Source organism: Apodemus sylvaticus, chromosome 16 (genome assembly GCF_947179515.1).
Source record: "Apodemus sylvaticus chromosome 16, mApoSyl1.1, whole genome shotgun sequence".
In the NCBI taxonomy this organism is placed as follows: domain Eukaryota; kingdom Metazoa; phylum Chordata; class Mammalia; order Rodentia; family Muridae; genus Apodemus; species Apodemus sylvaticus.
Window position 1 is genome coordinate 45,465,173 of NC_067487.1, and position 24,697 is coordinate 45,489,869.

At 39.8% G+C, this 24,697-nt stretch overlaps 1 protein-coding gene across 1 annotated transcript in view; it reads left to right on the forward strand.

Moving 5' to 3' along the window:
* Window positions 1–24,697, forward strand: part of Itga1 (integrin subunit alpha 1) — a 151,572-nt gene that overhangs the window by 94,639 nt on the left and 32,236 nt on the right. The window contains exons 9-17 of the mRNA XM_052160041.1: window positions 2,516–2,681; window positions 7,583–7,656; window positions 8,306–8,450; window positions 12,560–12,702; window positions 15,713–15,856; window positions 17,066–17,323; window positions 19,429–19,559; window positions 21,950–22,116; window positions 23,886–24,022. Coding sequence (XP_052016001.1) covers window positions 2,516–2,681; window positions 7,583–7,656; window positions 8,306–8,450; window positions 12,560–12,702; window positions 15,713–15,856; window positions 17,066–17,323; window positions 19,429–19,559; window positions 21,950–22,116; window positions 23,886–24,022 — 1,365 coding nt within the window. The remainder of the gene's footprint in view (window positions 1–2,515; window positions 2,682–7,582; window positions 7,657–8,305; window positions 8,451–12,559; window positions 12,703–15,712; window positions 15,857–17,065; window positions 17,324–19,428; window positions 19,560–21,949; window positions 22,117–23,885; window positions 24,023–24,697) is intronic.

A 24,697-nucleotide genomic window follows, 5' to 3' on the forward strand; every position in this document is an offset into this window, starting at 1 on the left:
AACACCTGCATCTGAGTATTCTACAACACTGTACTTACCTATTTTATTTTTATTCTTTAAATATACCATATAGGTACTGTTACATTTAGATAAATCCACTTGCCTCCCTCCTGTCACACTTACCAAAAAAAAAAAAAAAATCACTTTACAATTAACAACTTCAACCATGCATTCCCCAGCACTCAGCTATTAAAATTGCCTTATGTATATTTTGAGTTTCATCAATTGTAGATGAAATGGGAGCTGATGTATTGATCCAATAATTAGCCTAGAACATGCTAGCTAAGAAGTAAATTGGAACAATGAAGGTTTGTTATCCTAGGATGTTAAAAAAAAAAATCTATAGAACAAGTAAACCAGTAGGAACTGGTTTACTCAACTCAAAGGAACCCACATCATTCTGAACCTAAGTGCCATGCAGGGTACCTCATTCCCAGCTCCAGGGTCCCTTAGGCACATGATTTCCCAACTCACTGGGCGGTCCTTTCTAGATATCTCTGTGTCATTCGTTGTAAGTACATCAAATCTGTGAAAGAGCTAGGATGGGCAGGGGTCTTAAAAGTGAAGAGAAGGGAGTTGGCTTGAAGTCTTCTGGTGTTGAAATGTGACATTTCCTCTGTGATGGTCACTAATGTTCCCTAGGGAAAGGGGCAAGCACATCACACAAAGCCTTCATGCTCCTGCTGACTGGAGCAGACTCAACTCATAATTCTCACATTAACACTCAGTGTGCATCCGAGTGATGCCGCTGCTGCCTTCAGCCACTGTTCGTAGCAGGAAGCAGATAAGTCTGCTGTGGGTCAAAGGTCAGAGGAAGAACTATGTAAATAGTAACTTGGATTTCCCCCACCATTTTTGTAAGTATAGATCTATATGTCTTATCAAAATATCACCACTCTGTAACCTACCATCTCAAACATCACGTTAAAACCACTTGTATATGTCTGAATAACCACAGACCCAAATTGCACACTCACAATCCCTGGGTCTCCTTAAAAATTTGTGTGGCATCGGTTTCCATATATCTGAAAAATGAAATTCAATAGTGGTTTACTGTTTTTAACTTTATAGAACATAAAGGCTGCTTTGTCACATATAGTAGTGAGAACTTTTAAGATGTTTATGTTGATGTTGTATGTTCATATAGTTCAGTTCTTTTTAATGAGTCAGGCTAACATTTGCATGCAGTGCAAAGCGTGTCAGTGCAAAGGGTGGCATCTGTTTCTCCCACTTCCAGAAAGTTCACTATGCTTTCTTTTCTTCTAATACGAATCTCCTATTACAACCACTTCCATAACTTACCTAGATTACTGATTCTGGACCCCATGGAAATGGTGACATATTGTGGATTCTTTTGTGTTTTACTTGTCATGCAAGATTAACCATGCTATATTTTTCTTATGCTGGTGCTCCTTATATTTATTATGTTATCCGTAGGAATCAATCATCACCTAGGCACCCTATTTACAAGCCTTCAAGTTGTTCTCAGTTTGTGACAGTATAATAAGGGAGGTATGAATATTTAAAAGCGAGAACTAATAAGCTTCAAGTGTCACTTGTAATGAAATGAAAACTAAACATGTTTTACTGAAAGAGGAATATTTTCATTATGAAAGAAAAAAGTCTTTAAATAAATGCAGGCAATAGTCCTGAAGTGATGTGAGGTGCCAAGGTAGATTGGAACCCAGCAGGGTCCTCCTCCTTCTCAAAGGAGAAGGGGAAGGGAAAAGAGGAAGGGCTATGTGAGGGGCCACTTGGAGGGAAGGGGGGCAGCAATCAAGATATAAAGTAAATAAATAAATGGAAAAATATATGCAGGCAAATCAAGACTGGAAATATACCATCTTATAAGCAGAAATAAAAAGTAATAATTGTGGAATTAATTATTTGATTCTCTTTCCTAGTACTGCCATTGCCATGAAATTCTAAAGTATAAAATTAGGTCATATCTTTGTATTGGGGATTTTTAGCTTAAAATGTACATATTATTGTATACATGGGCATTTTCACATAGGCAAAGTTGTACATGCCTTAAAGAAGAAACATGATGAGTGTGACTTCATGAAAGTTTAAAATTTCTCATAGAAAAATAGATGAACATAGAAGACTTCGTGCCCACGCAAACATAGAACTTTCATAAGTCTTTAAGAAAAATATGTGTGTATACATGTGTCTGTATACATATGTACACACGCACCTGTATAACCTATACATGTACACAGACTGCCAGGAACTCCAGATTCAGGTAGACTTCTTCTGCCTCCAAGAGAATCTGCACTCAGGTACACACACACACCAGACACAAACACGGATAATGAAAACTCAGATAAATAATTGCAGGAGTCAATATTATAAAAACCATGTACTCAGAAAGCTTCCATAAATATTCCCATAAGTACATAACAATACAGTCCTAAGATATCATGCATACTCTGGTGTACTGAAAATATGCTTGAGATACTTATTCAACATTCAGAAGTTAAAATATGTTCTCATCATTTTCGCTGTGCCCTAGATCCTTGGCCACTATAACCGGGGAAACTTAAGCACCGAAAAATTTGTGGAGGAAATAAAATCAATTGCAAGTGAGCCCACGGAGAAGCACTTCTTCAATGTCTCAGATGAGTTGGCCCTGGTCACTATTGTTAAAGCTCTGGGAGAAAGGATATTTGCTTTGGAAGGTATGATTGTCTCTACTACTCCTGTGTATCCTTTGTAAGATTCAAACATTATGTAATGGGTTTGGGATTTTATTTTCAGCACATTGCTAACTCATTATTACTGTGTGCAAAGCCATCAGAAAATAATTCTCTTTTATATGAACGGAACTACTTTACAGAAAGCCATGTTGGCTAGAAGCTGACTTTGTTAGGCTGTGATGGTGCACAGGAGGGCTGGGGAGCACAGCAGTCAGCATGGATGTGTGCAAGAACCCAAATGCCCCAGAACAACTTCTTTTTCTGTGACACAGCTTTAGACCATGAAGCCACTAGCTCAACTTTTATTTTCCCACTGTGTCTTTGTTCCTTGGGGCTGCTACGAGAGTGTTCTGATGCAATGGTTTCTTTGTTCATTTCCTCTGTAATTTGCTCTCTGCACATTTCTAAAGATCTTCCCGGAGTTTTGCCTCAAGTCCATCTGCTATGGTTGTCTAACTGTGCCATGCCTCTGAAGAGTTTCCTTTTGACTTTTTCTGTGGTTACCTGGCTGTAGAGGCTACTGGGAAATGCTAGTCTCTTAGGTGGGAGAGTCAAGTAACAAACGACTAATCTTCTCTGACTGGTAACATCTTTTTTCATGGTTTTGAAGGCTGGAGACTCAGAAGTCACACCCCAGATTCCTGCCTGGAGAAACCACATAGAATTTTTCCCTTCTGGGACATCTTTGTTCCACTGACTGTCTTCAAGAGGGCACTATCAAAATGTCACTTCTGTAGCTGCTAAAAGCTCCGCTCTCCAATTTCCTGGCCGAACCTGCTAATAACAAATGAAAGAGAATATGGGGATAAGATATGACTTTTAAAAGTGTAAACTATTTTGAGTGAGCATCTGAGTTTTAGTGAACAAGAAAAATATAGAGAAAAGTATTTGTGTATATGTGTATGCGTGTGTACATGCATATGTGTGTGCATGCATGTGTGTGTGTGTGTCTGTGTGTGTGTGTGTGTGTGTGTCTGTGTGTGTATGTGTGTGTGTGTTATGGTGGGGACTGAACCCAGGGTCTTATATATGCCAGACAACTGCTCTATAGCTTCACCATATCTCTAATTCAAGAAAGTGATGGAAAGTGACCGTTTTCAGGATTTCTTGAGTAGCCCATGCTAACTAACGTTTTGCTTTGCGACTGAGCACACACATATACATGCACATAAAAATGATCAGTATGACTCACGATAGTGTTGCTCTATACAGCTCACTGTGCAGCTGTTATCTCTTCCTGCTTGTGTGATTCTTTCAGTGAAAACAATCCCGGCTTTCCTCACCCTTTCAACTCAGAGTCACAGTCCATGCTCCGGAGCTTGGTTTCCCTGAAGGCTGATGAGTACTGAGAGCCCAGGCAGAAGGGATTTCTCTGCCCCCCTCCCCCCCCCGCCTTTCTGTTACACCTCCAGAGACAGACCACTTGAGTCCTTATCAGTCTGAAGTCATAGCAGGGTCTGAATAGCTCAGCTGTCCTGCGTTCTGAGCACATGTCTCTGTTGCATGGCTTTGGTCTTCAATGGCCATTGCAATGCTATTTAGCAATAGGCCAAGCCGTGTTTGCCTAGATTTAATATGGACAGTTTTTCAAATCATTGTGCCCTTCTAACTTTTAATAACACAGGCCAAGAAAAAAAATCTATAAAGGGTTGTGTCATTTTTTTATTTATTTTTATTGGACATTTTATTTATTTACATTTCAAATGTTATTCCCTTTCCCAGTTTCCCCTCCACAAACTGCCAACCCCCCTCCCCCGCCCCCATTTCTATGAGGGTCCTCCAACCAGCCATCTACCTACTCCCACCTCACTGCCCTAGCATTCCCCTACACTGCAGCATCAAGCCTTCACAGGGCCAAGGGCCTTCCCTCCCTTTGATGCCTGACAAGGTCATCCTCTGCTACATATACAGTTGGAGTCATGGGTCCCTTCATGTGTACTCTTTGGTTGGTGGTTTAGTCCCTGGGAGCTCTGGCAGGTCTAGTTGGTTGATATTGTTGTTCTTTCTATGGGCTGCAAACCCCTTCAGCTCCTTCAGTCCTTCCCCTAACTCCTCCATTGGGGTCCCTGTGCTCAGTCTGATGGTTGCCTGTGAGTATGAACATCTATCTTAGTCAGATTCTTGCAGAGCCTCTCAGAAGACAGCTATATCATTTTCCTGTCAGCAAGCACTTATTGACATCCACAATAGTGACTGGGTTTGGTGACTGTATATAGAATGGATCCCCAGGTGGGGCAGTCTCTGGATGGTCTTTCCTTCAGTCTCTGCTCCACTCTTTGTCCCTGTATTTCCTTTAGACATTTTTGATACTATAATTAACAGTGTTCCTCCTTTTCTTTCTGTCCTCAACGTCCTTTCAGGTATCCTGCTATCCTTCAAATTCATGCTTCTTTTCATTAATTAGTGTGTGTGTGTGTGTGTGTGTGTGCACATGTGTGCATATACATCATATAGATTTTTAAATATAACTTGTTCAGTCTGTATGAGTTGGATTTTCTGTAATTACTATTATACCATTACTTATTACCATAAGAACCATGTCTTAATATTTTCTAAGTAAGGAAGCAAAAATAACTTATAATTGGCTGGATGCATTCACACTATAGGGGACATGGTTTATTTTGCCTGAGATGACATTTTAAGATTGTTTTTTTCTAACCTAACCAAACCCCTGTAAAAGTTCCTTACTAAAATGTTAAAAGGCTTCAAGAAATCTCTGTTTGGAGAGTTTATAAAACTCTCCAAAGATTAGAATACCTTTCTACATCTTACTGCTGCATTATCAAGATTAACAGAAACAAACATGCAGGTTGTCGGCTGTTTGTTTCTGTTTCTGTTTACAAGGCAAGGAACTGCTGGCTTTGGTGCTCCACTTCAGCCTCCCTGGGGCTGGCACCAAACACCCAACGGCGGTATGTTCAATACCTCGGCCCTTACTATTTTCATAGTGAAATCAGAAAAGGCTTTTCCCCCAGTTCTTTGGGAAATCTCCACTTCCTGCCACTATTTATTTTACATGGGAAATAGTTGCCGTTAGGAAAGTCTGCATTGAAAAGCACAATGCCACCTAGTGAGTCAAGCATGCTCCGGCATGGCCTACATAGGTCAGGGAATGGTATGGATTTCCCTTTTGTTATAGATTTTGGGGAAAAGGCTCACACTCCTAACTGAAAACAAGGTAAGGGTCAGGGTGGGTGGTTTACTCCCCGTGAGCATGTCTGTCAGGGTTGAAAGTAAGAAACTTGGTATATGGCCTTGGACCTTGTGGAAAGCTATGTAGCTCCTTTCTCTGACCTCAATTGAAAGCACAGCATCAGCAAAGGGGGAGGGGTGCTGAAATGATATATACTACTCTTTTTTCTTTTTTTACTATCAGTCCTGTAAAAACAAGCATGGAAGTAGCTTGAATCATTATGTATCAAAAAACACATTTTAACTTAAGGTAGAATGCATCTTAGCCACTTAAAGAGAAATTTGAATGAGAGGTTGAAATGATACATTCAGACTCCTGATTGATTGCCACATTTAATCTAGACCTATAAAAGCTCAATTACAGATTCGTTCTTTACACTCCCATGCCAGTAAATAAATAGTAAACCTGTTTAATTTCACAAATCTAATGATTCAATTGACAGACAGGCTGACTTGGCCAAAAAATTATGTTTTTTTTTTTAACTTATTTTTAAGACCAAATAAACAAGTCACTCCCTGGAATCAAGTAGATCAACATTCACTCAGTTCCCCCAGGAAGCTGTGGCTTCTGGTCTGTAAATATTTTGAGAAGACTGCAGCTCCGATCAATACTCCTCCCTGTCTGCATTTCAGTCAGGAGCTTCAAAACTGGGGTTTTAAAAAAATGGATGGAGCTGGAGAACATCATACTAAGTGAGGTAACCCAGTCTCAAAAGATCAATCATGGTATGCACTCACTGATAAGTGGATATTAGCCTAGAAACTTTGAATACCCAGGACATAATCCACAAATTAAATGATGTCCAAAAAGAATGGAGGAGTGGGCCCTGGTTCTGGAAAGACTCAGAGCAAAAGTATAGGGGAATTCCAGAACAGGGAAGTGGGAAGGGGTAGATGGAAGAACAGGGAGACGGAAGAGGGCTTATGGGACTTGCGGGCAGTGGGGACCCAGAAAAGGGGAAATCATTTGCAATGTAAATAAAAAAAATAAATAAATAAATAATTAAAAAAATATGTTCCTTTTAAAAAAAATATATAGATTCAGATGGGACTCAAACTGGGGCGATGTGAGAAAGTCACCTACTGAACTAAATAAGCCCTACATCCAGCCTTAGAACCAATGTGAGCTGGCATCCTTAAGGCTATCACACCATGGTACCTTGAAAGGATGCACGGCCCGGAGTGTTCGTAGGTGGGTCTATTGAGTTGGGAATATCTTTAAATACATGAGTAAAGGGTTTTTCAGTCTATAAGGTATCAAATTTAACTCTGATGTGGTTCCCAGGTCAAGTAGACAAGACAGTTAATTTCTACTGTACTAATTATGTTTTCCAAAGAACCATGGAATCATAGTCTGTGATAGCACAGAACTGGTAGTCAGGCTGACTTGCTAAAATTATATGTTATTTTAAGCTTAATTTTAAGACCAAATAAACTTCCTGCAAGCAAGTAGACCAACATTCCCTTAGCAAGGACAGGAGGCCAGTGTGTCAGAGTGGGAGAAAAGAGCCCCTTCAATAACCAGTCTTATACTCAGCCCTGCCTAGGAGTTTTGCTTGAGAAGTACATGTCTGATAGTTCCCCGATGTGTCCCATAGTTCTGCTTGGCAAGTCTCCGTATTCCAGCAGGTCAATAGCAGCCTAAAAGTCCTTGTTAGTCACTTACTGTGGTGTCTTTACTATGTGTACAGCTACAGCTGACCAGTCAGCAGCTTCGTTTGAAATGGAAATGTCTCAGACCGGTTTCAGTGCTCACTATTCACAGGTATGTTGACCATGTGCTAGAAAGAAACACCTTTTCTGCAAGTGTTCCTCCCCCAAGCAATTCCTAGGCATCAGGGCCATGTGCCGATGTCTAATCTGAAAGGAAAAATGGCATCTCACAAACTGCTTATTAGGGGGCATTCTCCACACACTCCTATATTTTACCAATTGATAGATGTGAACAAGACAATCTGAGCTCTGCTGAATGTACCTGTGTATCTAATGAAATGAAATACTTAAGATATTTGTTTAAAATGTAGAAGGTTAAGGTTGTGTTATGCCAAAAGTCCTTAAAGGACTAAGATGTGCATTTGTTTGTTGGTTGGTTGGTTGGTTTTGGTTATTTCATTATTTTAGTTGTGTTTTGGACCCAGAAAACTGTAGGAAGGCAAGAAGAGAAGACTCATAGTCATTATACCGGGAAATGAACATGTCAGTGTGGCAGTTACATAGCATGCCTCAGTTTCCTTTTTCAGTAAAGTAGGATTTTAATATAGGGTTTTTTATGGAGTTATTGTAAGAACTAAATGAATTGATTTATATAAAGCACTTTGAACTATATTCATATACATATGAATTATGATCACATTCCTAATGCTACCTAAATGTTTGCCCATACCATTTTATTACCTTCTGTACTCCCACATTAGGACTGGGTCATGCTTGGAGCAGTGGGAGCCTTTGACTGGAACGGAACTGTGGTCATGCAGAAGGCTAACCAGATGGTCATCCCTAAGAACACCACCTTTCAAACTGAGCCCACCAAGATGAACGAGCCTCTTGCTTCTTATTTAGGTAAGACTTGGGTACAACCTTCATGCTAACATTAGTCTTCATTTCACTGAGCCAGAATCCCTGATTCTGGAATACCTGGGAAAGCAGCCACAAATGCTGTGTGCCTATGTTGTGCCAAATATATTAAGCAAATTAAAAGCAGCAGAATGGATGAGGCAGAACAATGGGCATTGTTTTGGATGAGAAACAATGAAAAAATAAGCAATCTCTCTTGGAAGGCTATGGGCTAAGACAGAAACGACAGAAGTGGTGGGGGGAGTTAACTCAGCTTTGAAAGCTCCTACTAACCTAAGATTCTGTGAGATCATTATATGTAAAATACTTTGGGATCAAGAACCTGCTTAACCCTTCTATCTGTCCTAAATAGAACAAGTATAGGATGTTTACCTTCATATGTAATAGATTCTTATGAAAGATAGGTAATTGTTATTTAAAGAACCACAAAAAGGATCATACTATGTTCATGAGCTCACCTTAGCCTAAAAAATAAAAAATAAAAAAATCTAATGTCCATGCCCTAATACCTGGACCTATTTGTGTTACCTTATAAAGCAAAAAGGACTTTTGGAACTACATGAAGGATCCTGAGATAGATTATGGTTGGATATATTGCCGAAGTCTAATATAATCAAGTGATGTCATCAGAAAAAAATCTTTCCTAGATGGGTTTAGAGGGAGATAGAGCTATATATGGATGGTCAGAGAGATACAGTGTTGCTGCCAATGAAGAAGGAGAAGGTAAAAACATATGTCATCTCTGTCACAAAGGACAAAGAAGTATGATCTCTCCACAGCCTCCAGACAGGAGGATAGACCTGTCTGCTTCTTGCTATAGTCTAGGTTGAGCTTTGGAGAACTTCTAGCTTACAGAATTGCAAACTAAGGCATTTGGAATGGATATTATAAGCCATCAAATTTATAATACTTTGTTATAGCATCAGTAGAAAACCAATACAGGTATGTTCAATATTATTTTTGTTGCTAACATCAATCCTGTTGCTACTAGCTATTTAAACAATTAAAGACTGAATGAAGAAAATGAATGTGTTTGACACGGTCACTATTCTCTCTGTATTCACTTACTATAATTATTAATTTAACAAGGCAGTATTTTTGGTATTCTGGGTTAGGATTCTATGATCAAATTCTTTAAACAAACCAAGTCTTAAATCAGTTATTCCTTAAAGTTTGAATTAATTGAAATTAGCTGAAGTTGATTAAAGCATACTTAAATAATTTAAAATGTAAAGACTGCACTTTAGATGTGAAAACATTAAAGTAGCCATCCTTCTTTATATGGCCCCTCTTATCATTTACAATTCAATGAAAATGGAAAATTTTCTAGTTGACAATATATATACACAAATATATGTAAATAGATGTGCATATTTATGGCTCCTCTATGCTTAGGAAAGGAAGAAATTTACATATGCTCCCTATAGTATACTAATGTATTTTCTGTTCATTTCATTACCTTAGTCAAAAGTTAAGATGGCAACAGACATCTGGTAGATGTAAGATGTCTTTCATGTGCTTCCCCTAATCCATACTCAAATATTACTTTCAAATATGTCACTGTGGTGATTACAAAATTATGAAGAGACAGAGCTTGCTGTTCTGAGATCTGGGTGGACGGCAGCTAGTGGGGCCATGTTAAGTCTTCCGAAGGGGCAGTGTAAGAGAACAACACTATGAAAACGCCTGTGCTAATCAACGAGGACGAGGAAGTGTGGAATGAAGCAAAGGCATCTCAGGAGAGAGTCACCCACCCACTTCCGTATCACCCATAACCTGCCTCAAGATGTGCTTGGCCAGTGGGTTTGGTGAGAATCCAGGTGAGGCCGCACTCCCTGTCCCCTCATCCATGTTTTGCTGGCTTCTAATCATGCCTGACAAACTGAAAGAAACAAGAAGTGAGGCAAAGCCACACAATGAAGAAGCTAAGTCATCCATTTTCTACTCCATCACCAAAGCTCACGCTTCTTCCAAGATGGTCAGAGACTAGACAATACAGTCTAAAAGATGACGGTCTAAAAACAGTTGGAAATATTCATAAAAGGATAATGTGTCTCACAGATTGTCTTCCCTCAGCACTTACATAAACATGTTATTTGTTCAAAAGTAGAATCATTACCTTATAGCAAAAGACTGCTTAAGTTAACAATATGATCTCTTCCAGTTAGTTCTCTGTGATGTCCTGGACCACCTTGTTTTCTACAGCAGTAACAAGCTGCTTCTAGCTATTAGAGCATTGTTTCCTTCTGCAAAGTCCAAGCTTGTGTGTAGTGAAAGTTACCCAGTGATTTAGCTCCATTGCTAGAGATGCAAAATACAGAGATTTTCCCTCAAAAAAATAATACTAATCTGACTTAAAGCCAGATACAAGATCTTTTCTTACCTGGCAGAACTGACGTCTAGAGATGGCTGGCTGTGCATTTGCGTGAGAACTTCCCACAAAATCATGAATATCAAGATACTCAAAACATTTAACAACATCCGAGAAATTTCCCAGGCCCTCGAGGCTATGAGTATCTGAAAACCCTCCACGAATCTGAGTGGTGACTTCTCTCTGAAATAGATCCTTCTGTCTCTGCAGTGATGGACATATAGGTGTACCCAAAGCCTTGGAAACAGGGTGGATTCCTAACAAGAGTGCAGAAATTTAGCTTCACATGTGCAAAAATATATAAGGTAATGCCAGACTTGGGAGTTGTCTATGTATTCCCTACTTAGTGAGCTAAATCAACAGAGGCCCCAGGTGAGTGTGCTCTCATCCACCGAATGAATGAAAGCACTGGGCTCATTCATGGCCAGACCCACCTATGCGTGAGCTCCTGTCACAACCACATGATTCTGACTGACATAGAATAAAGTGTGCTCTTAAACCTTAAGTGGAGATAGCGTGGAAGAAAAAGGAAAATAAGAAAAAAGATCTCATAGCTCATGAGAACAGCCAACGTAGAATACATGTAAATGAAAGTGAAGTAGGCAAAAAGAAAAGATTTCACAGAGCATAAAACATAGGATGATAGAGGTAAGAAAAAAATCTCAGCTTTAATTTAAAAAAAAAAAGACAAAATCACAGCAAACTACTGTTGCTAGATAACTTACCAGCCACCAACACCTCTGCAGACATAAATCATCATTCTCACATACAGTGATTGAGAAGGTTCAATGGAACCAAATCTGTCTCAAATAGCTGTTCACAGAATAACCCTTGTATGAATATCCTGGCAACAACTTACCTGACAATGTCACAAGGAAGACAAAATTGATCCAGAAACCTATTGCTTGACATTTATTGTCAAGAATATTCAAAGGAAGGAAAAAAGTTTTCAAAATGGCTTTTGTCAGCTCAAACGGTGTACCAAAAAAATTGCTAAAACAAACAAAACAATAATGGAACCCACCTAAATTCCATTATTCCATCAATAAGAGGCCAGGACATAAATGAAACCTCTTCATGGTACAACTCAGACAAACAACCTTCTATTAAAGTGTTAGCCAGGGGAAAAAAAGTGTTAGCCAGGCCTGGTGGTGCCCACCTTTCATCCCAGCACTAAGGAGGCAGAGGCAGGGGAATTTCTGTGAGTTTGAGGCCAGCCTGATCTACAGAGCCAGTTCTGGGCTAGCCAGGCTGTCCACAGAGAGTCTTGAAAAAACAAACAAACAAACAAAAAACCAAACAAACAAACAAACAAATAAAAACCTATTAATGTTGATAGGACGGACACTTGTATTTAAATTAAATAGAATTAATTTCTCCACAATGCTGACTGGTGGGTTTCCAGGTGAGCCCGAGTGTGCACAAGTGCACCTAATTGCATGTAGGGTCCTTTGTCCCCCTTTTCTGTCATCATTCTGTCAGACAGTTTGTCCAATCTACCATTTGAATCCCTAAACAATAAAAAAGTGTGTTTGGGGGGGGAATTATTATTTCAGAGTTGTTCAGTTGCAGTGGAAACAGGGAGTGGGGCATAGTAAAGGTGTTTCACCAACACAATACAAGAAAACACAAAAATGATTAGCACAACCACTTGAAGTAATTCTAGCATATTACACAGGCCATTGTGGGTCCAGGGACACATCTTGGATTTCTCTTTGGTTAGGTTACACGGTGAACTCCGCCACTGTCCCTGGAGATGTGCTCTATATCGCTGGGCAGCCTCGGTACAATCACACGGGCCAGGTCGTCATCTACAAGATGGTGGATGGGAACGTCAACATTCTGCAGACACTCAGGGGAGAGCAGGTAAGCTTGACATAAGTCATTCTGTCATCTCTGTGTACTCTGGGTAGCTTTTGACTAAAGTTTTCTAAGCCAAACTATTCAAAATCCATTGTGAAGAAGCTTTCTTTTTGATCCTTTGCAGTATCTTTGATGTCATAAGCATTTCTTCTGGCAGGAGGCAGAGGTAGGTCAGTTCAGCTAATAGATGTTTTATACAGTTATATTCAATATATAAGGAGTATTAAGATCTAAAACATCAAGAAGCATAAAAGTGCCAATTGTGTTGGGGGTGCATTCAGAAGATAGAAAGGAGGCTTTGGGTTATGATTGGTACAGGAAGGTCATATGAGATGAACACTGATGACTTTAAAAGGAGAGATAGGATATAGACAAGAACGTTTTTCTTTAGTCTTTGAAAAAAAAACTAAACTGGGTCAAATTTTAAATACCCATCTCAAAACATCAGCTCATGCTGTAAGGAGTGAGAAATTGTACTCAACATGTAAAATTGGAAAATTCTTTAAAATACCCTTAAATATTTAAAGTTGCTTAGGAAACTATACATGCCATAGACAAATGTCAAAACTTAAACAGTGTTTTATACTGGAAAAAATGTCTAACTATGCTATTCAGTGGTTAGTTTTGAATAATAATTTGAGGGATTTTTACCTTTTTTTTTTTCATAGTTTGATGGGTCTTCTAAGCATGCCACAGTGAGAGTTCATTAACTTCATCCCACCATTTGCTAGGATGTGGGAGGCAGGATTTGCTCAGCTTTGGTTGGCAGGGCTGAGAGACCTTCCTCCTCTGTGGGAGTCCTGGGCACTTCCGTCATAACCTGCAGCCCAGGTATCAGAGAGTCACACTGAGTAGGTCTATACACAGCCCTAGTGCTACAGCCCTGAGCCCCAGAGGACCAGTGTCCTTTATGAGATAGTGTAGCTGTACTTACAGGGGCTTTGCAAAAAGCAACCACAGTCCAAGAAACCCCACTAAGTACCCAGAGTTCATTTCCAACTCCACCCAGCCTAAATGCCACATCCTAATCGAAGTAATTTTCATCCATCCGCATCGCTCAGAAGTGCAGGGAGACAATTCTCAGCAGACTCCAGGAGAATCTCAGAGTGGTCAGAGGTAGTCTTTCATACTCAGGCTAAAGCATTTTTATTAATTTAGCCATATGTACCAACTCATATTTACTAAACTCGTTATATCTCATAGACTCATCTATAATAAAATAGACTACTGTAGCTCAAAGGTGACATACAAAAGAACCTGAAATGGTTAATTAGTATTATGAAATTTAAAGGGAATAGGTAAAACAGATGGAAGTCAGTAAGTGTAAGAAAAGCAGATAGGAAAAATGATAGTTTGTTGTTGACAATTCAAGTCTGTCAGCATTCTGAAGATGTCTGAAAGTATAGGGGACTGTAAAAAAATGTAAAATAAACATTTTAATGCAAGTTAAAGAGAATGTCAGATCATTTTTTAAAAGCAATAACTTCTGTTTTGAGACTGAGGTTCTGAAGAGAAAAAAAAGACAAAAAAAAAAAAGGTTGTTCTGTGATTAGAAGGTCAACCATTCACAAAGTTGTGGTGATTCAAGAACATTATTATACTTAGACAAGTTCCCTGTGACAACACAAATTCTAATGATAAAAGCCACTGGGGCCAGGCAGCTCGTGAGCTCACACTCAGCTCCAGAAGACCACTGACACTAGGAACGAACACCCCAACAGAGCAAGAACTTATAGTCATTTATTGTTGTTGTTGTTGTTGTTGTTGTTATTATTATTTATAGTTAGTTTAAATTTTTTAAAAAAAAATTGTAAGTCTTCCAAATGTCTGTGAAATGGTACCTTAAAGGGTCACTGAAAGAATATTCAAAAAAATACATCCTCACATTCATGTCCAGCCTGGCGCCTGGAGACGGGAGACAATCAGTACAAAGTAGTGAAAGCTTTGCAGAAGCATCTTCACCAAGCCGACGGGAATCCAAAGAAAGCATAGGTGAGCCCTTTAGGACAGGACAAAGTTTAGAGGGGCAGAGGAGAGAGAGGAACTCGCAGGGATGGAAAACAAGCGCTGTCTATGGTGAGCATGGTGGCTAACACCTATAATCCTAGTGGTGGTCTGAGGTTGAGACAGGAGACTGGCCACAAGTCCAAGAACAGCCTGGGCTACAGAAAAAGACCTTGTCTCAATCCCTCACATACCACCAAAGAGAAGTTATATACGGCACAGATGCAGACTTATAAGCACAGAGATAAAAATACACCTATGCAGGAATACCCGTAAGAGAAACATTAAGCATGTGACTTATTAAATGCAGGGCAATGCATGAAAAGCGCTGTAAGCATTTAGATCGTGCGATGTCAGTTCTTTGCTAAAAGAAGTCCTTTTCTTTAAAATGCTCTTCAAGAGGAGAGCCCCTGCGATCTTTTCCGATGTCTCTATCCCTTGTAGCTGTTGGACCACAACCTAGCTACTGCGGAGTAAGCACTCTTTAGAGACCAGGACGCGGCATTCTCTGCACTGTTGCAGGAGGATTCCGCTACTTTTGTGCATTTATTCCAACTTCCTACGTTATCTTATTTACATTGAAGAAACCAGAACATCTCTGGCAATCTCCCTCTCCCTCTCCTTCCTTTCCTTCTCCCTCTCCCTTTTCCCCTCCCTCTCCCCTCCCCCCCGCCCCTTCAGACATATATACACTAAAAAAATACAACTGATTGGGGTAGTGCTGGTCTGACATGTGGAAAAAGCAAAGACAGACACAATAGAAATAAAGGTAATCATGTCTTTAACTCCTAGACTAAAATCCTTCGCCCCTTGTCTTTCTCAAAATTAGTACCACTTCATCCTTCAGTCTAGAGAAGACTTGGTTTGCACAACCTTTTGTATTTCGTTGCCTTTGACACCAACTCTCATATCCTCTTCTAGACCTGGATGATTCCTAGACCCACAGACTTCCGCTTCCGGGAGAGCCTCTGCATCTCATCCTTGCTTGTTGTTTTGTTTTGTGTTTTAGATCGGTTCCTACTTTGGTAGCGTCTTAACAACAATTGACATTGACAAAGATTCTTACACCGACCTGCTGCTCGTTGGGGCCCCCATGTACATGGGGACAGAGAAAGAGGAACAGGGCAAGGTGTACGTGTACGCTGTGAACCAGGTAATGACAAGTGAGGTCGGAGAATCCAGAAAATACCTTCCTTCCCCTCAGTTCCACTAATGCAGCTCAAATATTTTTCACTTGAGATGGTGGCAGGAGGAAGATCTAAGATGTTTGCTAGGCTCATTTAGCTTCACAGTTTCAAAGAAACATTTAGAATCCAAGCTAACTACTTTCAGACCTTTTTTTTTTTTTTTTTTTTTTTTTTTTTTTTTTTTTGCTTGAACATATGAAATACGTTTTTTTTGTTTCTGGTGTTACTATAGAGTTTTGTTTTGTTCTTTTTATTTTACCATACTATGAAGGATAACTAATGCAAATGCAAACAACACTCATGTAGTAAATATCCTAGTCAAAATCTATTTATGAGCTCCAGCCTGCATAGGTTGAGGGTCATCCACAGTTACCATGGCAATAGCCAGCCGCAACTTAATAGCAGTGATACCAGGCCCTTCCTGGGAGGCACCATGGGTTTTGAAATTTGTAGCCAGGTGGAGAGAGATTCATATTTCAGTCCTAATTTTAGACATCATTTGTTGTGTGAAGTAATTTTTACTTTACTAATTAAAAGGATATTTGCAATTTACAGACAGGCCAGCAGCTAGGTTTGTGTTACTGTTATTTTTGTTTGCTTGTTTGTTTTGGTTTAAATTTTTCTTGCCTACTAATTATTTTAAGTCATAGATTGCATACCTTTCATCCTATCTTTTTCTTGGCTTTCTCCTGTGTGTTTGTTTGGGGAAAGAAACTGTGCTGTTTTCCTCTCTCTTTTTTTTTCTCCAAGAAAGTATGTTCTCTCTTAGCAGTGTCTGTTTTCCTCCACTCCAGGCAGCCTTTGCTTTTTGAACAGAGTGAATTTTGTCCTTCTCTTAGGTGGAGAATGAACAAAGAGTCTTAGCCAAGAAGCACACTGTGGTGGAACAGGGCCGGGGCACACAATGGAGGATTTAATTTTTGCTTCTTTAGTAAGTGGAAAACATGCAACTAATTATATCCTTAGCTTCATCAAGAAGAGCCCGTCGGAATTCTCAGCATGTCTACTTCCTGAGGCTCCTTTGGCATTCCCGCTTTTTCATATATCTCACAGGTCTGCCGTTGGTATGCAAATGGTGACTTCATAAGGTTGGCCTGGCGTGCACTTAAAAAACAAACCTGCTCCGCGGTAGCAGTGTGAGAAACTTTTAAGTATTCTGTTTATCTTCTCTCTAGACAAAGTTTGAATATCAAATGAGCCTGGAACCGATTAAGCAGACCTGCTGTTCATCCCTGAAGCATAATTCATGCACAAAAGAAAACAAGAATGAACCCTGTGGGGCCCGATTTGGAACCGCAGTTGCTGCTGTAAAAGACCTCAACGTGGACGGATTTAATGACGTCGTGATCGGAGCCCCTCTGGAAGATGACCACGCGGGAGCTGTGTACATCTATCATGGCAGTGGCAAGACCATAAGGAAAAAGCACGCACAAGTAAGACACCAAGGCTTCTCCAGGGCAACTAATTATATCCTTAGCTTCATCATCCTATAGCCTTCCGTGCCAAGCGGGCCCGCCGGTCTCACTCTATATCTGACAATTTACTTTTTAAATCTATTCTGACTCTTTTGGGAAACTCTTTATGATTTTTCTCCTGTCTCCATTCTTAGAAGAATTAGCTGGCAGTTTATACTCTTCTCTAGCTTCTTTTCTGTGGCCATTTGTCTGCCTTCTTGGACCGTATCACTTGTAGTGGTAAAATAACAGTAAAAAAAAATAACGCCAGGTAATAGGGTGAGTTGACATCTATAGTGTTTTTAATCCTAAAAAGTTCGAGAGCGATAATAGTGTGATTTAGTCTATAAAGGAGATTGTGGGTTTTTATAATCAGTGCCCATATTGTTATTAAGCAAAATTACATTAAATTTATAATTATGAGTAAATATTATATATTTTCATCAAATGACTATGGGTTTCTGAGGTTTATGATTTTTTTCTCAAGTAATATTTCTCGGAAAATTTGAACAATTAATTAGACCTACCCAGGATTTCTTTTGTTCTTGTTTTAAATTTATTGGCACATAGAAATTCCACATTTATTGACCTAGTCTATAAATTTAATGTATTAGTATAGGAGAAAATTATTCATTCACATAAATATTTAACACCATAAACACAAGAGAGTTTAGAGAAGTCATAATGGGGAGTTTTTATATAATCATAAGCAATGAGCTATTACGGATAAATAACTTATATTTCAACACTTCCTTCAGCACTCTGTAGCGTCTAAACCATGAAGAGAATGAGGACATTAGCTTTTCCTTCTTAGATTTCAGTGGTCTCTTTTATTTCTGTAGTCAACTGAACTCTTAAAGCCTATTCATGTAAAAAGTTTGTAATGACATTAATAGGGAAAAAATAAAAGGCTTATATAAGTCGCAACACTCCTGTCCATTTGACAGATGATCTGCTTCCATTAAAAGTCTTTGTAGGATTATAAACTTAACTAATGGTAGCAGAATTAACCATTGGAGCATTAGTGAACCAGAAAGAACACACAAAGAGGTTCCTTATATTTTGTTGCTTTGTTCTTTCAGTATGAATCCTACACATTTAATGAATAGCATTTGAAGCAAAGAAAGATTTTTTTTATTGTTTAATGGAATAAATTGTCACAAGTGATGCTTTTTAAAAAAAAAAAAAGTAGTGGTAAATCAAGATGCAGCTCTAAACTAAATGAGCAAGACAGTGTTGGCGCCAGGTTGTTTTCTTAGTGGAATATGCTTTGCCAGGGAACAGATGAAGATGCAATTAGCCATTTCCAGAAATACAGCATGACCCAGCATCAGGCAGCACCAGCTCCATCAGGGCTAACTGGGCCCATAGCTCCTGATGTTTCTGCTAAAATATTATGGGAATATTAGTCAAGGGGACGCATAATACTTCTACGTTGCTCTTCATTATTTGACCTTTTCTCTGTGTCACCTAAAAGGAATTGAGAAGGTAGAGAATACCCAGAGCTTAGGAAGGGGCTGTTGGTCCTGTCTCCTTACCAGCAGGTTCTATAAGATGGTATCTGCTCAGACAAACAGTGAGCATAGGAAGATCACTTTCCATGTTAGGTGAGGTATACAGGGAGCCCTCAAGAACTCCATCTTTACTGTGCCTTCCTTACCCTGAGGTCACACTCAATGTGAGTGGAGATGTATCTTTTAGGACAATCGAATTGACCTACACAGTCATCTGTCCTTCTCCTTGCATCTATGGGATGTTTTCCAAGTTTCCGATACTTTATATATATCTGCTTATTAGAATTAAAAAGGAAGCAGAAACACAGCCTGTTATTCAGATTTCTCTTGAGCATTAGGCAGTGTGGCATTATACATCAACTCTCCCTCTTTTGGAGTCAGTAGCCGTGGCCTGACTAGTCCCTTTGGGAATAGAGCAGCATTTCCCCCTTGCTCCCACTGATGGCGCTCTCAGCTCCCAGAAGACCTTCTCTCTTCACTTTATTCGCTAATCCAAATTCTTCAATTTTATTCACAACTAATTTGAATGGATTCTTCTGACATTCAACCTGTCTGTTGGGATTTTCACAGCGCATTCCGTCAGGTGGGGATGGCAAGACGCTGAAATTTTTTGGTCAGTCTATCCACGGAGAGATGGATTTAAACGGCGATGGTCTGACTGACGTGACCATTGGAGGCCTTGGTGGAGCTGCCCTCTTCTGGTATGCATGTTAGAACATCTGGTTAAACAAGCAACATTTTCCGTATAATTCCATACCACACACTATAGAACTCTTGACATATTAAATATCTATTTCCTCTCTTGCTGTCCTGGCAAGATGCAAATAACTCAATAGATTGAAGCATCAGTGAATCTTAAGAACGAAGATACTGAATAGAAATGAATAGAATGAAGTCTTCATTTGGTTCTCAATTATGGACTCGCATGGGTGGTGTCTTTAGAAGATATGTATAAATTAGAAAATATTCCTCTGAGTTGTCCTTAAGTTTTTAGAGATGATTTACCTCGTTAGTTTACCTGAACCACAGAAATGGATATATATCCTTTCATGGCCCAGGTCATAAGGACCAAGGCCTTGGCACTGCTGCAGGAGCAATTGCAGCAGGATACAGAAGGCAGGTGGATGAGCAGATGCAGCCAATGAGTCCAGAGATAGCAAGAGTCCAGCAATGTGGACCAGACACCCATACATTCATAAAGATACAGTTGGGAAAGACAGAATGAGTAGGGTAGACATTGTTCAAACCACTCTCCTACCCTGAGACTCCATATTGACCAAGAGGAAGCTAGGCATGCCCGTCCATTGCTGGGGGTAGGGAGAGTAAACTATCTAAAACTCACCAAGTGTGCATCAAAAAACATTTCAAAATCATAGGATAGCCTTGCTTATTAAAGGATTTTGCTTTCTAAAACAATTTAAAGGTGTAAGCCAGAAATAAATATACCTTTAAAACTGTGCTCTTCAGAGCCACCAGAGCACTGTGTGCAATAACCATTTTCTAATATAACAAGAGGGGCGAGGGAGATGGCCCAATGGGTAAGGCTTGCCACACAGCATGAGGGCTCTGGTGCGGATTCCTTCCACTGCCATCAAAAGAAACAGCTCTCACCTCAGAGGAGTTAAAGACATGGTTTATTCTGAAGCAAATATGAGTCTTGGGAATTCAAGTCATTTAACTCTCCCTTAATAGAATAGCTCTAGTGTGGAAACAGTTTGGTAGAATTTTCCAGTAACAGAACAAAGTCATAAATCAAGGTATCTCAGACTGGCAGTTACAGCAAAATGGAGAATCTCTCGTGTAGGCCTCAGATATTATCTGACGACATTCTTGTCTTTTAGGTAGGCTTGAAGCTACCAGTGGTCTTCTCAGTTAATAGATTCCAAAAGGGTTTTGTCTTTCAGTTACAAAATGTGAGCTGTGAGGCAGAATTGAACAAGGAAGGGAAATACTTTGAGTCTACAGGCTGATGACCTTATCTTGGCCTAGTTTTAGCCCCCCGAATACCCGCTATTCACCACAGCAGCTCCAGTCAGTCAGTCAGACAATCTCTGCAGACAGCTTCTTTCCAGGAATTCCCAGCCACAGCTCCCACATTAAAGAAGGCGTGACTGACAGCATGCACCTGGTACCCTGGGGCAGGAGAGGTGGGTGAAGAAGAAGCCCGCAATTCACAGGCCAAGCAGCCTAGCTGAACCAGTGACCTCTACGTCCAGAGAAAGACTGTTTTCAGACAAAGAGCAACTGAGATTGATGAAGGAAGATCCTCACATCAACCGCTGTTCTCCGTGTGCACATGCATACACACAAGGAACGAAGGGAAAAAAAAACAGAAAAGAAAGATAATGAAAGGCAAATAAATACAGCATGCTGGGTGCATTTGCTGCTATAGTAGACCGCCATTAAACTGTGAAGGTGGACGTTCTGGACAGCAGATGGTTCACAACTCAGGCAGACAACAGGAACATAAAAGGTTTTAGCATGCTACTTGAGACAGTACATAATTTAAAACATGATTATTTTCTTTCTGGAGTTTTCTGCTTAATATTTTTGCACCGAGGGTACCCACGAATACCTGAAACTGTAGGAGGCAAGGCCAAGGGTAAGGACTGGGGACTACAGTGTTCTGATGATTAAAGTAACTTGGAACAGCATTCACTTTCAGTGTTTCAAACATAATTCTTCTCCCAAGAAACAAAAGCAAGGCTGCATGGTCAAGAACAGAGAACTGTTATAGTGTTAGTGAAAACCAGGGAGCTGGAGGGACAATGAGTTTTCTAGATGCCTTTGAACCATGTCCAAATTAGAAACTAACCCGCAGATCCCCAAATACCGTGTTGATTCCAAGCTTGCACCTGGCCTCTTGGTGCAAATCTTCTGTCTTTGAACTAAACATCTAAGACGGTTCTAAACAGCAAAGGTCTCCTAGGACATGAGATAAAATCTTTTCTCTATTAAACAATCATTACAGAACAATAGTCGTGAAAACACATATAATATACAAAGGAGAGTGTCCTCCGATGCTCTCACATTACCCTAGCAAGTTAAATGCAACAATGTGTGAGTAACCCCACTGTTTATGTGTTTGCAGGGCCAGAGATGTGGCTGTAGTTAAAGTGGCCATGAATTTTGAACCCAATAAAGTGAATATTCAAAAGAAAAACTGCCGTGTGGAGGGCAAAGAAACAGTATGCATAAATGCTACAATATGTTTTCATGTGAAATTGAAGTCTAAAGAAGACTCAATTTACGAGGCTGGTAAGCATTATGGTTGCAGCGTGCACTTTCAGGCAGCCGAGAATGCATTGGCTCCAGGATGATGGCCTCTCCCAGGCGTAATCAACTGCTCATGACATTTGCCCCCTGAGTGTGTCCACCCTTGAAACCACTCCTGCTCTGGGAGGAACAATGTTGGAGCCTAGTCAACTCTGCAGTAGAAATTACGTATTTGAACACAAATGACCTAAAAATTCCATTTTTGTCTGTGCTTCCCCGTATGTTTATATAATAAACACTCCCACAGGTAGCATTTTAAAATGTTCTATAAAGTAGATTTTTCAAAATAGAATTGTCTCCCTTCTACCTCCCCCTCCTGGAAAAAGCTGGTATTGCAGATGACCTGATGATTTCTTTTTTATTATTATATATATATATAATTTTCTATATTCTTTGTTTACATTCCAAACGATTTTCCCTTTTCCAATTCCCCCCTCCCCATATGTCCCATAAGCCTTCTCTCCACCCATTCTCCAATCACCTTCCTCCTTTTTCTCTGTCCTGGTACTCCCCTCCAATGCTAGATCAAGTCTTTCCAGGATCAGGACCCTCTCATACTTCTTCATGGGAGCCATTTGTTATGATAATTGTGCCTTGGGTATTCAGAGCTTCTGGGCTAATTAATATCCACTTATCAGAGATTGCATTCCATGTGTATTCTTTTGTGATTGGGTTACCTCACTTAGGATGATATTTTCCAGTTCCAACCATTTGCCTGAAAGTTTCATGAATTCATTGTTTTTAATTGCTGAGTAGTATTCCATTGTGTAAATATACCACATTTTCTGTATCCATTCCTCCATGGACATCTGGGATGACAAACACCCCCTCTCTACCTGCCCCCCACCCCAACCCTGATCCCAATGTTCTTTTCCCACTGAGTTGAGGCTTCTATTTTTAGCCAGACATGTTCTGTGTGGGGTGCCCAGATGTGTTGTGTCAACCTGTGTATCCCCTCTGCCTGACATTCTGAACTTTCTAAGGCAGTCGTCATTGATGTTGAAATATGTTGGGGCCATTGGCTATAGAAGAGTGATTTACTCTGCAAACAAAATACAAGGGCAATACGAAAACTCACTAATCTTTAAGATTAAATTGTCTTCAATCTCTCTGGTTGTGCCTCTCTAATAGTCTTTTGACTCAAAGGCAAATGAAGTGCAGAGGTGATCCCTGAAGACTTAGGCTCTCATGTACAACACTATTTTATAGTTTTTAATAAAGCACTTAAAGGAGATTTGTTCTCCTATTATAAGGCAAAAAGACTCACCCATGTTCTCACTGTGGCTTCCTTATTTTATGGAATTTCCTAGTGTTTTGGGCATAATCTAAGTTAACACATTTCTACAAGGTGGTAAAAATGGTCATTGTTTATTTTCATTTCTGTTGAAATGAATTTGAAGTCAATCAGTATTTCAGGCAGTTACCCAGTATTCCTAAACTATAAAAATTTTTTAAAACAGAAATTTAGTAAATGCAGATTTAGTTAATAAATCAGAGTTCACTATGTGAGTGTGTGTATAAATCCATTACATATAATTATAACTTAAATGGGCAGTGCATGGTCAAGTCAGAGAGCCATTCTATAGACTCCCTCAAGGTTATGTCCATGAGGGCTTCTATCTCTGTATTGTAGCAATTTAGGTATTTTCAATGTAGGATCTCCTACTGATTCATTTGCTCAAGCTTTTTTCTTGCTAACTCACCTCGTTGGATCCGGTGGGTGTCTGTCAAGTTTTCTTTCCTTTTTGTAGATCTGCAGTACCGAGTCACCCTTGATTCACTGAGGCAGATATCACGGAGTTTTTTTTCTGGAACTCAGGAAAGGAAGATTCAAAGAAACATCACCATTCGAGAATTCGAATGTGTCAGACACTCCTTCTACATGTTGGCAAGTAAATTGTGTGTTACAGCTGCCGTACTCCACAGCGCCAGTGTGTGTGCACGTGCACGTGCGGGTAGTTAGCCCTCCTCTCTAGTGCGCGTGCACATGCGGGTAGTTAGCCCTTCTCTTTGGTTACTCAGAACCGAAAATTGATGAGCTAGGGCTTGTGTAAAATTGGATGAGCATCAGTCATATCTGGCTCCAGGCTGCTGATGGTGATGACAGCTCTGTGTACCAGATCAGCGTGTCAGCTCTGTCCAAGAACCAATGACAGAAGGAATCACCTAGTTTCAAATGTTTAAAAAAAACTCTTTGCAGTATATTGCTTATTTTAACATTTTTGTCTGAAGCTGAATGGGGTACAGTTTGTGTCCCAGCATCTCCGAGTTCTCAATGACTGGGGTTGGGAGGGGGAGAATTTATTTAGTCTCAGAGGCTCAGAATAAAATAGAAATCATTATAGGGTTGCTGAGACAATTCACAGCAGTATGTATAAAGATCATTGTTTTGGGCATGACAGAGAGTGGTTCTTACTGAAATGGAAAATGTTACTCACATTCCCATCGTTTCCATATTAGTATGCACTGGAAAATTCCATAGGTTTAGATGTACATGAGTGAAATACTCATGCGAAGAGTTTGCCCTTCTTAAAGTGAGCCACGTTCCCAGAGTATTGGAAAC